This window comes from Nannospalax galili, unplaced genomic scaffold, assembly GCF_000622305.1.
Source record: "Nannospalax galili isolate Female #2095 unplaced genomic scaffold, S.galili_v1.0 scaffold1340, whole genome shotgun sequence".
Lineage (NCBI taxonomy): Eukaryota > Metazoa > Chordata > Mammalia > Rodentia > Spalacidae > Nannospalax > Nannospalax galili.
Window position 1 is genome coordinate 819,242 of NW_008346293.1, and position 16,274 is coordinate 835,515.

At 37.0% G+C, this 16,274-nt stretch overlaps 1 protein-coding gene across 2 annotated transcripts in view; it reads right to left on the minus strand.

Annotated features, from left to right (window-relative positions):
* Clvs2 (clavesin 2) overlaps nucleotides 1-16,274 on the minus strand; it is an 84,620-nt gene that overhangs the window by 57,011 nt on the left and 11,335 nt on the right. For both annotated transcript variants that reach the window (XM_029568127.1, XM_008842726.2), the window contains exon 2: nucleotides 5,071-5,245. In XM_029568127.1, the coding sequence (XP_029423987.1) occupies nucleotides 5,071-5,196 (126 nt within the window). In that variant the 5' untranslated portion in view covers nucleotides 5,197-5,245. The remainder of the gene's footprint in view (nucleotides 1-5,070; nucleotides 5,246-16,274) is intronic.

Here is a 16,274-nt window from a genome sequence, read left to right on the forward strand (position 1 = left end):
TGATTTCCAAAGCTACTAGAAATGACAAGCAGGATTTGGAAGTCTGAATAAGCTAAGGTTACACTGAAGTTAATGGGGCTCCTCACTTGCTGGCCTTAAACAGTGATGTTCCAAGTCATTAGCATGTGCTCTGATTTTTGGCAGGATTCCCTATGTAGAACTGGGCTTCCAAAGAATCAGAGCCAGAATGTGTAGTTGCTACACTTTTTGCCTTCTGCATGAATGATCAGAGCACTCTGAACTACCAGGCTGCCTGCTGCTGGTAATGCTAGGTCCTTGAGTCAAATGAAAGGGCTAGTGAATTAGCTACATATTCTTTATTCTTTCACAAGCCCCATTTAATAAGGAATTTTGGAATATCTGGCACTATGTTAGGTACTTTACAATGGTCCTACATCTGAGCTTTATGTAGCAATTCAAAGAGCTATTCAGTCCCTTGTCACAACCAAACCCTTTGCCAGTGAGCCATGTCTTGGATGCATTATGCAGATGGAGTTGGGGGATTCTAGGGAAACTTAAAGTAAAAGCAGAGACACGGCGGGGTAGCAGTAAGGAGAATAATGCATAACTGTATCCAAAGGCAAGAAGCAATGCAAGTAGGCTTTTGGCTTTTCATAACTAAAGACATTTCCAAGATATTTTCTAAGAGCAACAGAAATAAAAATACTATAAAAGTGCATCATTGTTTCACTATGAATTAAAAATCTAAGCTGTGCAGAGTATTTCCAAACATTTCATGCTTTAATTGGCTTCCCAGGCAGCTAACTTACAGTCTACAAGTCACATTCACTTAATCTTATATTGATTTTAAATGAAATTCCTGTTTCTATGACTACACTAATCAATTAACTTCTTGTAAGTGGCAAGACAATTGTCTTGTTTTCTTTTCTTTCCAATGAAGCTAGAATATTACCTTCCCTCTAAAACAGCTGCTGTTACTCTTACCTATCAAGAAAGTGTATTTTTATGTGGGTTAAATAGTGGATGCCACTCATATTTTGAAAATTTTTGGCGATTCTGCACAGAAAAGGCATGAGAATCCCCTTGGACCAAAATTACAAATGTCAAGTACAGTTCTATGCATAAAAGGCCTCTTGGCTACCAGCAAAAATGTCTTTCCCTTGGCCCTCAAGCTCTGTCACTGAGAACTGAGAGACAAATGGTCACTCAAGGGAGCTGTTCACTGGGGAGTGTCAACAAAGTTCAAAAAACGGGCCTGTCATTTGTGACTTCTTTAACTAGAAGTGCACTATCTATCTTACAATGCCCATTTCACTTATATTTAAATGTGACAATATGGGGTTGAGTAATTACTTCAACCTGAGATTACTTACCCTTTCTTAGGATCATGCCAAGAATCAAAAAACACAAGACTCTGGAAAGATATTGATGTCCAGAGTCAGACAACCTGGACTCAAGACTACCAGCTAAGAAAATCTGTCTTAAAAAAAAGTGTCTTAAACTCTCTAAAGTTTCACTTCCTAGCCTATAAACAGAATTAATATAATCAACTCAATAGTACTTTGTGGATTTTCTCATTCTTTTGACTCAAGTTTATTCTTCTATGCTGAAAATCTTTCCAAAATGGAAAAGTGATCAAGGCATAATCCTGTCCCAACTCCCCTATGCTCTGGAGAGTACAGGCAAAACCATATAACTTGAACTCTTTCATCCCATAGATCCAGGTCCCAGCCTGCTTTTCCAGGCTCATCTCTGCTTATTTTCCTCAGTCCATTTCTCATTGTCATCTCATCAGAATGGATTCATTGTGTCCTCCAAACACCCCCTAGTTCTGTGTTTGTCTAAACTATTTTCTTAATGCCCCCTTGACTTAAACCCTTTCTTGTCCTTGTCCACTTAGCAAACTTTTGCTCAGCCTTCAAAACTAAACCATCTTCTTCACAACCAACAACTCTCCAGCTATGTCTGGGGATTCTCGCAGAAGCATTAAATGCTAAATTGTAACAAGGGGAAGAACCTCACTCTTTTTACAAGCTTCCAAATTGAAAATATATTTTATTTGGCATCCAGTGTGGAAATATATACATGTTGTTTAACCACAAAGAAGTAACAGGTAAAAAATATAATTTATGTATATATAATATGAGTGCCAAGAAGAGAGAGAGAGAGAGAGAGAGAGAGAGAGATTGCCAAAGCCAATCAACTATAATGTATTCCAGATTGAGAAATTACTGAACTATAAGAAATGAGCTCACATTGATAATAAAAACATGTGCCACCTGAAAAACATCTTATCCATACCAACTTTAGCTATGATATCACCTGCTAAGTGTAAGACACATCATTTATGATATAATAACACTTTAAATTAGTAGTCAAACACATTGTATAATTTCACAAATACTTGATTTGTGGCAGGACTGCCATCCAGATCCAGGTCTGTCTGGCTCCTGAGAGCATACTGTTTCTGTCTCTCCATCTTGTTTCTCACTTGACTTATGGGCAGCCTTTCTTATTTTTGGTTCAATACCCTAGAATACTACTTGCATTTACCTAAATTAAAGTAACATTATAGCAAAGCTATGGTATGCTATCACCAAGTTCTTAAAAGTAGTTTGGTTTCTTAACTGTCTAAATAGTTTAACTGGGGGGAATTCCTTCTATGGTAGTGCTGATAGTTTTGATTGTGGTGACTGTTGAGATAGCAATCTAAAATTGTGTATCTTTATTTCAAACATGTATCAGTCTTACATTAATTCTGAAAAACTGTTAGCATTAATACCCTGGTTAGAATAAATAGAAATGTGCATTAATATTTTTTACAACATAAATGCAAGCCAAAACTGAGACTTGATTTTAAAAGTCAGAAAATGTAACTTCAATATGAGACTAAATATGAGCCCAGGTGTGTTATAATGGAACATATTTAGCCATATTACTATTCAGAAACACTGTTTTAGATACAGTTCTATAGGCACAAACATGGGAAGAGATGTTTAGGATTAAAACATCAGCTTGAACTGAAGATAATTTGAAATTAAAACTCAGTATCATGTCAAATTCAATTCTCAGAAAGAGTTTCTTTCTTTTACGTATTTCCCAATGGGCAATCATGAGGATTTAGGTCTGCTTAATGGGTCTAAATTTTGGAGAAAAGACAGAGACAGTAAAGAGAAGGCCATTCTATATGTGCAGGAGAGGCCTATACAGAGAATGGAAACGGTTTTCCTCTCTAGGCCCAACTGACAGTAGTGCCTATCGGTGTCAACTAAGCACTTCAAACTTGAATAGTGGCCACAGCAATGAGAAACCCTCCCCACAATCTCTAAGCCATCTGTTTGATCCTCTGCAGCAATTTATCACATTATTAAAGAAGCCCCATCTGTGTGTGCTTGAGGTACTTTTAAAATTGTCTTGGATATAGTATGAATTCTCCACCCTTCTACTGCTAAAGGCCTACACTGGTTCTGATACCAATGGGAGATGTGTTAAATAGATAATAAGACCTGGGCTAAGTTATGATTTTGTGTTAGATAACATAGTTTGTGGTAGCTAGTTTATTCACAAGCTGAAGAACACTTTATATATTGCTGGAAATGGGCAGAATATACAATATGTACATTGTCAAGTATGCATTGTCTTTGCCCTCTCCCTACTCTTATTATCTGTCTCTGTGGTGTTATAAAAAGGTGTTGCTTAAGATAAGACAGGAGCAAGGCTAATTGTCAAGAGCAAGTCAGGACTTTCACATCAGGAAAATGTATGTGGAGGTCAGTATGTCTTTTTCAGTCCAGAGGCAAGCTCCAAACTGTGAATTGAATTTGGTCAAGTCATCCTGCAACCTAGAGGAGGAACTCATAGTTAGGGGGATCAGTAATCATCAATTTAGTTGCCTGGAGACACCAGCAGAGAAAGTATAAGATCTCGATTGCTTTGGTTTACTTATCATTTAAAGAAAATGTAGCATCCTGCTTTAAGGAATGTTAACTATATAACAATTTTTTTTAAAAAAATGCATATTCTGAATGATAGACTCATATTTTGAGGTGAATTTTCATACCTCTAGTATGTGTTGAGAGCACAAAGAATAAATAATAACATAATTTTAGTGAACTTATAAATCTTTCTAAAAGCTCACAAGCAGTTCTAGATATCTTGCACATAAAGCAGCATGTGGTAAAGTGTACAGAATTCTGCTGTCTACTTTTCAGGATATCCTGAACGTTAAAAAGAATTTGATAATAGCAGGATTATGAATGACAAGCACAGTGGTTCAGTTTCCAGTTTATGATTCCCAACCAGCTAAACACTAGTTCCTAGAAAAATGCACCATTACTATATAAATTCTACATTACAGCCTCTTCCACCCACAAAGAGAATAAAGCTGTAATCCCAATTCATTTGCAGAAATATTTCAAAACAATGATTTCTATTCCTTAAAGACTGAGAAAGAACATTTATTACTGTTGGGCAACATGAAGATATTATTGATGTGACACAAAATCTACTAGCTTAAGTGGAGTCATGAAGCAAATTTTCTAGCTAATTCACTGACATCACAAAAAAGGAAACAAAAAGCAAGCCTAAATAATAATACCTCAATGAAAATGCTGCATGTTCTGATTATCAAGCTAAAATTTTTTGTTCATTCTCTTTATGTATTGTTTGGATATAAAGCAGGCTCCTGCCACAATTCACAACCCTCATCTAATTTTAAAAATATTTTATTCATTTTTTTTTATTTTATGTGTATGAGTGTTTTGCCTGCAGGTGTGTAAGTGCACCTGTGTTGTGCAATACCCATGGAGGTCAGAAGAGGGCACGGTAGTTAGCCATCATGTGGATGCTAGGAACTGAACCCAGGTCCTCTGCAAGAGCAGCCGGTGCTCTTAACCTCTGAGCCATCTCTCCAGATCCAAACCTCATCTATTTAAAAGGCTATCATCTCTGAATTTTCCTTGCCCAATCCTTTGTTCCATTATTCTCCCTAAATATGTGCTAAAAATCTACAACCTTTTGTTTTCACTATCCTATTCTATGTTCTATATTCTAATGCATAAAACAAGTAAAATAAGGTAGACAACAAAATAATAATAGGTATATCCTTACCTGAAGGCCTTCAATAGCGAGCCGCAGCATGCTAGGTGTAAGCTTAGAGGCTTGCTTGAAGGTAAAGTTACTCCAGTCTATGATCAGAACAAACCCATTTACTTGAAGCTCAGGATCTTCAATCATAGCTTCTAAAGAAAGTAAGATGGCACGCAAAATATCCACCAGTGTGTACCTATCACAACAAAGAAGTATTGAGTTAAATCTGACAGTCACTTGTCACAGTCACTGGGTAAAAATCATAAAAGAATTTTTGTTTTTGTTTTTTTTGGTTGTTGGTTTTTGTAGTTTTTTCTTTATTTATTTGATTGGTTTTTATCAAATCAAAGATTTTTTTAAATGAACACAAGAATTTTCAGAAAATTATTTTGTCTAAAATTTTACTTTAAGGAAGAGACTTTGAATGAACTCTGAGAAATTAGCATGTAGGAGCTGGGGAGATGGCTCAGCAGTTAAGACGGTTAAGAGAATGTGCTGTGCGTGCAGAAGATATGAATTCAGTTCTCACTACCCACATCAGGTGGCTCACAACCATTTGCAACTCCAGCTGCAGGGGTATTAGACATGTTTGACCTCGATGGACACTTCCATTCACATGCACATACCCACACACAGAAATACACACATATACTTAATTTAAAACAATAAAATGATTTTCTAAAAGAAATGAGTATTTAGCATACAGTAAGAAATTCCATTTATCTTGAGATATGAAAGAGATAGAGTTTTCTCTAGGATCTACATCCTCTCCTGCCATTTGTATTTAGCTGAGTTTACAGTGCCAGCCATGAGTTCCCTCCCATTGAAAGGGCTTCATGTCCAATTATACAGCTGTTGATTGTGCCCTAGATAACAGTAACACTACAACACCAATAGAGGTAGTTTGCCATGATGGTCATTATGGTCATTAGGCTTTAAGGCTGGGTTGGACCATTGATTTTTTTTCTCCCTTGGCAGTTTGCATATCATCATCTAGCATTATGATAGCCAAACTTCAGTTAGAAGGCTTCCAGGTCAGTTCCTGCTCCATTGTTTCAAGTCCTGTATCCTAAGTATGTCCTGTCTTCAGCAGTAAGGTCTTATCTAGTAGTTCTGGAAGATAACCAAAAGGTTTGTATTATTTTTGGAGTAGAGAGAAAACTAATGCATCTCTCAACTCTTACCAGTAACGCTTCCTCATACAACAGAGTGCAATGCACACAGAATGTCACAACTGGACAAGTTTTAAAGAATAAGAGACTGCAGAGTATAGGGTAAGACTCCTATACGAAGGCTCATCCACCCATTGCAGAAGAAGGGACAGAAAGACTGTAAGAGCCAGGGAAGTTTCGTGAGCACAGGGAAGCAGATGCTTTCAGGCCACTGGAAGCTTGTACCTATGAACTTGTGGTAACAGTGGCATCGAGCTCAGGACCCATGTCAACTCAATTAAACAAGGGCCCAAAGAGGAGGCGAGAAATAGGTGGTGGGCCGGCACTAGGCTGAGAACTATTAGAGACTGATTGCTGCTGGGTGAAGGAGAATATGCCTTACATAGGATCGCTAGATGGGCTGACTAGGCTCCAGGGAATGAATTTATATTGAAGGCCATTTGGTACAAATGCCTGAATGGATAGGACTTAACATGTATGGCAGAATAAACACGTCTGGTGGAGGTATGGGGGGGTATGGAGGAGGGGGTTTTAAATTTGATTTAAAAACTTGTATGAAATTACAAAAGCTCAATAAAAATATTTATATACAAAAAAGAAATGAGCATATGTTCTATAAGAACAAGTAACAATGCATTTGAAACACAATTTGTTTCTGGTTTTATAGCAACTTAATTTTCTTCCAAATCCTCACATGACTTTCTAAAATCTCATTTAAACTACCTCCATAAATAAGAATTATTAAGCAGAATACAGTCAATTGAGAATCAAATATATGTTGTAGTGAATAAACTGTGAATATGTATGGACACTTTGTCTTACCTAATCAATATGACTATTTACAGAGCATTTGTACTATCTCAGGTATTGTAAGTAATGAAGAGATGCTTAAATGGAGATGCTAAGCTACATAAGAGGAAGTATAGTGATCATATGAAAGGACACTGATATTTTATAGAAAGGACCTCAGATTCTGGTATCTGTGGGGAAAGCTGAATCTAATGCCCCAAGGTCACTGAGAAACAACCATACTTCATAAAATTTTAGATCAAAAGAGTCTCACCAACAAACAAGAACACTATGTGATAGTTAAATGTAAAAGTGTCACAAAACTTAATTACTTCTATTGAGTTCCTATCATAAATATAAAAGAAAGATGGAAGATAGCAGAAAGTGAATATAGAGCAACAGATAAAAACAAGGGGAAAGGGCCATGCAGATGTGCCCCTCTATTCTAAACCAAGCCACCCAAATTGAGGGCCTGAATCTTTATTTTTTTTGCTGCCTTAAACCTTATCACAGTTGTCTGAAACATTCTAAAATCCCAATAAATGCATGAAACATTCTAAAATCCAAATAAATGCATTCACTTGGTAAAATAGATTAAGACAGGTTTGCAAGCAAAGTGGCTATAGAGTAAGACAGTGCCTCAGTGAAGATAGTAGAACAAAGTAAAGAGGCCAAATTTGAGAGTTAACTTAGAGGTAAACTTTGATATTTAACTGGATGCATGGACTAGGATTGAGGCAAGAATAAAGAATGATACAAAGATTCCAGCTTTAGACACTGAGCAAGTGGCAAAAATCTCTGATCAAAATTCATAATACAGATAAAGACATTGATGGAGATAGTTGGGAATGTAAGTTTTTAAGAAAACATGTTCTGTTTGAGAAACATACTGTACCCAGAAAGATATGCTAGAGAGAAATAAAAAATATAGGTCTTAGGAGCTGGGGAGATGATTCAGTGGTTAAGAACACCAGTTGTTCTTGTAGAGGTCCCAGGTTCAGTTCCCAGCACCCATATGGTGCTGACAACCATCTATAATTCCAGTTTCAGGTGATCCAACCCCTCTTCTGCCTTCCATGGGAATTGCATGACACGGGTGCACATATATCCATGCAGGCGATACACTCATACACATAAAATAAAGTAACAATAAATTTGAAAAAAAATTTGGTCTTTTTGAGACAAGGTCTCCCTGTAGCCCCAGCTGGCCTGGATTCACTATGGAGACCAGACTGGCCTCGAACTCACAGAGATCTGCCTGCCTCTGCTTCCTGAGAGCTTGGCTTAAAGGCATGTGCCACCACACCTAACATAATGAAATATTTTTAAAAATAAGTCCTGGGACTGGAAAAATGGCTCAATGGTTAAGAGCACTGGCTGTTCTTGCAGAGGACCTGGGTTCTATTCCCAGTACCCACATGGTGGCTAGCAACTGTCCATAATTCCAGTTCCAGGGGATCTGACACCCTCTCTGACAGCCACAGGCATTACACAACACAGCTGCACTTGCATGCATGCAGGCAATACACTCACACACATAAAATATAAATAATAAACAAAATGTTTTTTTAAAAAATAGTTCCTAAACTTAGGAGAGAACTCAAAGCTAAAAACCCTGGAATCGAAAACATATATAATCCTAAGAAAAGAATCATTAGGAAATATATGACTTTAAGATGGATCAGCAAGTTCACGGAGGTTGCTAACAATTAAATTTTTGGAAAGCAGTAAACTAGGCTTATTGCCTGCAGATGGTCATCTGGAGATGTGTAGGAAAAGCTGTAAAAAGATCTGGACCTCAGGAAAGAAGGAGCATGGGGAGTAGATTTTAAGTAGAAATTATCATCTTTCAATGGAAGAGGGGCTCACCAGGAGACTTTATACTTAAGAAGTTGTTGTGGTTTTACTTCTAAAGACATCTGGAGTCGAATAGAGAACAGTTTAGAAAGAAAAAAAATAGCATTGAAGCTTCAAGTATTTTCTTACCTTCCTGGGACCTTATTATCTCAACTGTAAAACCAGGAGTTTGGAACATATTCTTCTTTAGAATTCTAGCACTAACCATGTACAGAGCATAATGTCAGAAGGCTTCAAAATGGAATCTCTGTCCCACCCTGCATAAGCTGACCTGTGTGGCTCTGAATGGGTCAATGATACAGTTCTGAGGTGTAATTTATCTTCAAAAATAGTTGTAACTATACATATTTAACTGTATTCCACTGGCAGTGAGGATGGGGACAGTGAAGATAGGGACAAAAGAGACATAAAGGGATGATTCTGCTTGTGTGAGTCTACACACATAGCAGGTTTTATTTGGTCAACGTCTTTTGAAATATATAAATACCATACTCCGGTTGCAATGATATCTCTCGATGTAATATGCCAGGCAAGGTATAATGAGAACTGGAGAATTTTACCTTAGTTAGTAATGAAAATTTTAGTCACCATGATCATGTTGGCTTAATCTCAGAGAGGCAGGGATGGTTTGACATAAGCAAATCAATAAATGTAACAAATCACATAAATGGTCTTAAGGGCAGAAATCACATGATCATCTCATGGATCCAAAGTACAACATCTCTTTCATCGAAGTCCTAAAGAGAATAGGATTAGAGGAAGCACACATGAAAATACTAAAGGCTGCATCTGAGAAATCCAAAACGACATCTTGGTAGATAGAGAAGAAGGTGAAGCAATACCAATAAAATCAGGGACAAGACAGGGCTGCCTACCATTGCCACTCATTGCTAGAGCAATAAGACAAGAGAAGGAAATAAAAGAGATATAAATAAAGAAGTCGAAGCATCCCTCTTTGCTGATAATATGATTCTATATAAATGCCACCTAAAGAGTCCACCAAAAGACTCCTAGAACTGATTACAACTCTCAGTGATAAGATTAGTGCATGAAAACCAATGGCCTTTCTATATACCAAGAACAAATACACTAAGAGACAAACTGAAAGAAATAATCTCATTCTAAATACCCTTTAAAATGCCTATGCATAAACCTAACCAAGGAAAGCTTCAAAACTTTGAAGAAAGATATTGAATTAGACACTAAGGATGGAAAGACCTTCCAGGATCACAGACTGAAGACAATATTGTAAAATAACTGTTCTACAAAAAAGAATTTGCAAATTCAGTGGAATCCCAGTAAAAATACCAATGTAATTCTTCACAGAAATAGAAAAATATCCTAAAATTCACATGGAAAGTAAAAGACCCCAAATAGTAAAATTAATCCTGAACAAGAAGAAAATATTATTAAAGGAGTCACTATACTAAATCTCAAGTTATACTACAGAGCCATAGTAACAAAAACAGTATGGCACAGGCACAGTAGGAGACACAAGCATTAATGTAATACAGATGCATTAATGGAAGACACATATTTAAGCCCATACAAGTATAGCCACTTGATTTTTTATAAAGAAGCTAAAAATGCACACTGAAAAAAGATAGTCTTCAATAAATGGTGTTGGAAAAACAGATGTCCACGTGTGTAAGCTAGATTCTTAACTCTCACCATTCACAAAAACCAACTCCAAATAAGTTTCTGTACAGGAAATGAAACAATCAAATGAAAAGATAGCCTACTAAAAGGGATAAAACCTTTGTCAGCTATACATACATCCAACAGAGGATTGAGATCTAGAACACATGAAGAACACAAAAAAAAGCATCAAGGAAAAAGTATCATTCAGAAAGTGGGCTATAAATCTGAACAGAAAGTTTTCAAAAAATGGAATACAAATGGTTAATAAATCTTTTTAAAAAGTGTTCAAGATTCTTGGCCATCAAGGAAACGCCAATTCAAACTGATGAGATTCCCACATCCACACACGTACATACCCCTCTACACTGATTTCATGCATTCTGTCATATATGTTAAGGCTTGTCCAGTCAAGCATCTGTACCCGGATGTCCCTAGGGTGCCCTGTGGATCTTAACTTAAATCTCTAATTTTGTATGTTCAACATGAAGCATCTGTGCAAAGCAGAAACCTGAAAGAGGCCCTGGTGGCAGAAGCAGTGAGGGGAACACCTTAAGGGAAAAGGAGATAGCCCAATGTAGGTAACATTAAAGTAGAGAGGAAGAGAACTGGGGATGGAAAGGTTTAAGTAGGGCAGGGATACAGAGTGGAAGACACCAAGGGATGGGGAGGGGGGCTAACCAAATCAAAAGATATGAAAAGGTCACATGGAATTTGAAAGCAGATATGCATGGTTGGTCCTAAAAGCTGTGAGTTACTAAACACAAATCCCAATGTCAGGTTTGGAATACCTCCTTATGAGTTTTCGATCAGGGATGCCCCAGAGGCCCCTAGAATAATACAACCTCCTACTATTCCTCTTTGTTACCCACCAGAACTAGATTATAAGACCCTATTGCTGACACACCTTGACTGAAAGAAAAAAAAAGGTCAAGCTCGAATTGAGCTAGAAGCTTCGTCCCTGTTGGTTAGCTTTCATGGTGCCAGAAGGTATCAACAGTCTTATCCAGTTATGAATCATTCAAACTATAATACCACCTTGCCAAGAAAAACATGCACTCTTGTGCATTAATGATATGGCTTTTATGAGGATAACCAACCACTCTGATTGGCTTTGAGGTCTGCTCCACAGAGGGATCTAGGCTTAGAACTATAAACTCAGTCAAAAACCCATAGTGGGAGAGGTCATGGGCCCTAGAGGGCAAAATAGTTCTGTTGTTCAGCTGAATCGATATAATTTCAAATTACCTTCTAAGTGATTCTCTGAGCCTTAATCAGAGAAGTCTCTCTTTCTAGTGAACAACAGTGAATGCAAAGACCCATGGCTGTTCAAGGTGCTGTGAATAAGCAAAGGTTGAGTGCTCAGCCCTAAACAAGTCATTTATAACATCTCCACTAAGGCTCGGGTAATACCATGGAAGAGGTGACAGAAGAAATATTAGATCCAGAAAATACAGAGAAGTGCTGTCAGGCATGGACTGGGAAAGGGCTCAGGGGGACCCCATTCCTCCCTGATGAACTGGCTTCTGGTAAAGGGAGAGTCACTATCTTCAATTGTGTACCCACTGGTGACCCCTCTGAACTCCAGTAGATAGCTCCAAACCAATGGTCACACATACTGGTTAAACTCAGTGGGTCATAAAACAAAAATAATAAAGACATCAATCTGGGAAAGAGACTGGTAGGGAATAGGGGAGGTTGATGGCATGGGAGGGAGATAAGAGCAGGTGTGAGGTGAGAGTAATCAGAATGTGTTATGGACATGTTTCAAAGTGGCAAAGAATAAAATTAATTTTAAAAGGGATCTTTAAGATAGACTGTTTACTGTTATGAAAGTCAAACATCAAAAGATTGTTTTCAACTATCTGGAAGATATATAGGCTATTAAAGATCTATGCATATGGATCCCTCAATATGTAAGATAATAAAACTTAAAAAGTATTACGTTTATTTATTTGTGTGTGGGCTGGGATTGGTGTGTAGGTATGTGCATGCTATAATGTTTAGGTCAGAGGATGACTTTAGGGGATCAGTTCTCTCCTTCCACCATGTCTCAGGGATCAAATTCAGATATCAGGTTTGGTGGTAAGCACCCTTTTTCTCTGAGCCATCTTAACAACTCCTAAGATAATAAAACTTTTTGAAGAGTACTATCACTTATTTGTTAGTGAATTGAATCTGTGAAACAAACATGCCTGCTTGGTACCACCTCACAGCCTGCCCATCTTCACCGTAGACATGTTCTGACATAGCATTATGAACTGAAGCCGTAAAACATACAGAAACAGGAAAAGTGGAGCAGGAATGCTATGTTTTAGGCTAAAATTAGACATCTACTCAAAGAACAATTTTATTTTTTAAAATTCACAGTGAAACGATACTAAAGAATTTTTTAAAATCAGAAAACCCTAAGTTGCAACATTCCCTCATTATGAAGACGATTTATTCTTGTGTAACTCATAAGAATCTCAAGTATCATTAATTTGAAAATACCATACAATGTAACTTGAATCTGAAATCTGTTTTAGGGAAATGATGCATTTGTATATAGTGAAAATAAATCATGGCCCTAGAGAGAGCCTGAAACAAGAGACAATTTGTTTTAAGAAACACACTTGAAGCATGGTTCTCCTAAACTATGTCAGAATCAAGAGAAAAATTTATATACATGGCATTATTACAAGGGAAGCAAAATAAGGCAAATCTCAGGCTACAGGAGAAAGAAACTCTGGCTTGCCAGGTTTTCAAGAGTAAATCTTACCTTTACACAAAAATTGATCCAAGAAGAGAACTAAATAATCTTTATATCAATTATATGAATTTATAAATTTGAAAGAAAAGATGTAAAAAAGTTCTGAGCTAACTGCATTCAAACAGCAGGTCAATAGCACTCTTGACTTCCTCTGATCCTCTGTTGTCAAACATGTCACATTCTCACCATTAGCAACTCAGCAGGTGCTTGCTTAACGGTACATTTTTACACAGGCTCCTGCCAAATGCTGTAAAATAGCATCTACAGAGAGTATGCATCTATGGAAAAAAATCCATCTCTTCGAGAATCCCCCCATCATTTTCTTCTGTTATATTACTTTCAACTGATAAGATTTAAAAATCAGAGCTCACCACAATGAAATATTTCAAATGTTCAGGTTTGGGATTTATACCTAAATTGTATGAGTTCTGCCATTGCTATTCTTCCCTTGCATATTGGAGGAAAGCCATAAATAAAAAACCAGTACACTGTTGCAGCTCTTAACTCCTGACTGTGCTTCCCAAAATAGCATGAACTAAGACTTGAATTGGTGGAAAGATGCAGAGCCCAGAGTAAGAGGAAATCATGATTCCAACATAAAATTTTACAACTGTCACCAGACTGTGTAAATCACTGCTCTCGAAGGAAATTAAACCTGCTGCAATAGGCAAAAAGACACTGACAACCATAGCTGCTTCCTACTCACTGCGTAATCAGAAAGAAAGCACCAAACCCCTCTTGAAGCCCAGAAGTTATAAAATCGGTCTTCTGGAGTACAATTCTGTTCCTGGATTCATAATTGGGGGATATTTTTATTTATAGCAACTATTATTTATTTTTCTAACCCAAGCTTTCCTTTACACCTTGAAGAAGTTGTTGAATATTGCTAAACTTTCATTTCCACTCTTTAAATTGTAGTTAAAGCTATTGACCTCACAGGACAGCATATAAAATGTGTAGCCCATGTACCCAGCATGGAGTCAGTGCTCTAAAGGTTGACTTCTGTGACTGCTGAAGACTTTTCTCCTTCCTACACTGACAGATTCTACCTTTGCTTTCTTTGTATATTCTGAACATCACAAAACTGTAATGAAGATAAAATGAAATAACTAATATTTTAAATCTTTTTAATAGTATTTGGCATGAAATGGAACCAATTGGCATATTTACTATGATCATTGCTATTGAGACTTTCTCATATTTGTTTCTACAATGCTATATTGAAACATTTCTCCTCCCACTTTTTTGAACATTATTTCTTTTTTGATTTCACCCCTTCTAATCATCCCAATGTAAGAATACACTTTGTCCACCTGCTATCATCATGCAAGATGTCACAGAGTGACAGAGTTATACATTTGTCCCTTTGGCCAACATACTGGGTAATGTCCTGTTGGTGAGCAGAGCCAATATCATTCATAAAAATACCCCATCTTTCCAATTGCCATGTAAATTTCAGCATTCCAGTAACCCATATTACCTGAAATAGTTCATATTAATGGAACTCATTCCAGTACTGCCCAAGCCAATGTCCCCCCTGGAATAGCCTGCATTAAGTACTTAAAGAGTAATTTGAATATCTCACTTCCTTTTGCCTCTACAGTTATTCACCAAGTCCCAACTATTTTTTTTTCTTCTATGTGATTACACATATTTGGTATCCAATGACTCCTTTCCACTAACATTCCATTTTCACTGCCTAAAATAATGGTACTTCTCTTTCTTTTAGTCCTTGCTTTCCCTTCAAGATATCTTGTGTACCCTCTATTACAAGATTAGTCTATTTTTTTGCATTTTGATTGAATTTTTGTGATTTTTTTTCATACACTATAATGATATCATTTAGATTTGCTCCCCTCACCACACCTCCTCCCACTGCCCCCACCCAATTTAATGTACATATATAATGTGTGTGTGCATGTGTGTGTATGTATGTATATGTGTATATGTATATATATATATATATATATATTGGCCTATGAAGGATGATATATATGAGACATCAGAGTAGAAGTCAAACTGGGAGAAATGACTGTGACTGGGGGGCTGAATATGGATATACGTACATAAAAATGTCTATGAAATGCAACACTCTGTACATGAATATACACCCATTTTGTGTGTGTGTGTGTGTGTGTGTGTGTGTGAGAGAGAGAGACATCATCTCCAGGAAAAGAACTCTCATAACAAATGTACAAATTTTTTTGTTAATGCTACTATGTCTCATACCTACTTTTAAAAAGGAAAATGGGACTGTAAAAGATATTAAAAGGATATGGGAATGGAGATATTTTACAAAATAGACAGAAAAAACTGAGAAAGCCTAAGCAAGTGATGAAGGTCTGTTTAGGTTTGTTATATATAAGAGATGAGACAAAAATAATATATACATAATCTTAAATTTTCTATGGTCATAGTTTAGTCAACTAGTTTAAGGAACAAAATATAAATCTAGTTAATGGTTACCTGAGAATATTTGGTTCTTTACCCAAGCCTACCTACATAGCACATCATAATTAAAAGTATCAGACTGGTAGAACTAACCTTATTGGATGTTTAACAGCCATACTTTAAGGCCTATCTAATGTGGTCAGAGGGACTCAAAGGACAGTTTTTGCCCCTTGCCCTCCGAGGTTGAACAAGTTCCAGGGGACTATGGAATGTCTCAAAACGTCCTGTAAATGTGGTGAGTCACCTGTCCTCTTGTTTAGGGAGGACATGGAGACCCCAGGAGATGGACTTGAACCAGTGTCCAGTCTACAAAGAGGAGGGTCAACGTAGAGAAAACATTTCATTCATGCTTCGAAGTGAAGCCAGACATCATTGAACAGGACCTTTGACTTATCTTCACATAGAACTGGTAAAAGAGCCAGGAGCTCCTCCCAAGCACACATGACCCCTGGATAACAGATCCTCAAATTACCTTAATTGTAAAAATAAATTGATTTATTTGGGCCAACTGTATGGTCTTAAACACCCAAAAGGAAAGTATAACCAGAGAGTAAAGTCATCAGCAT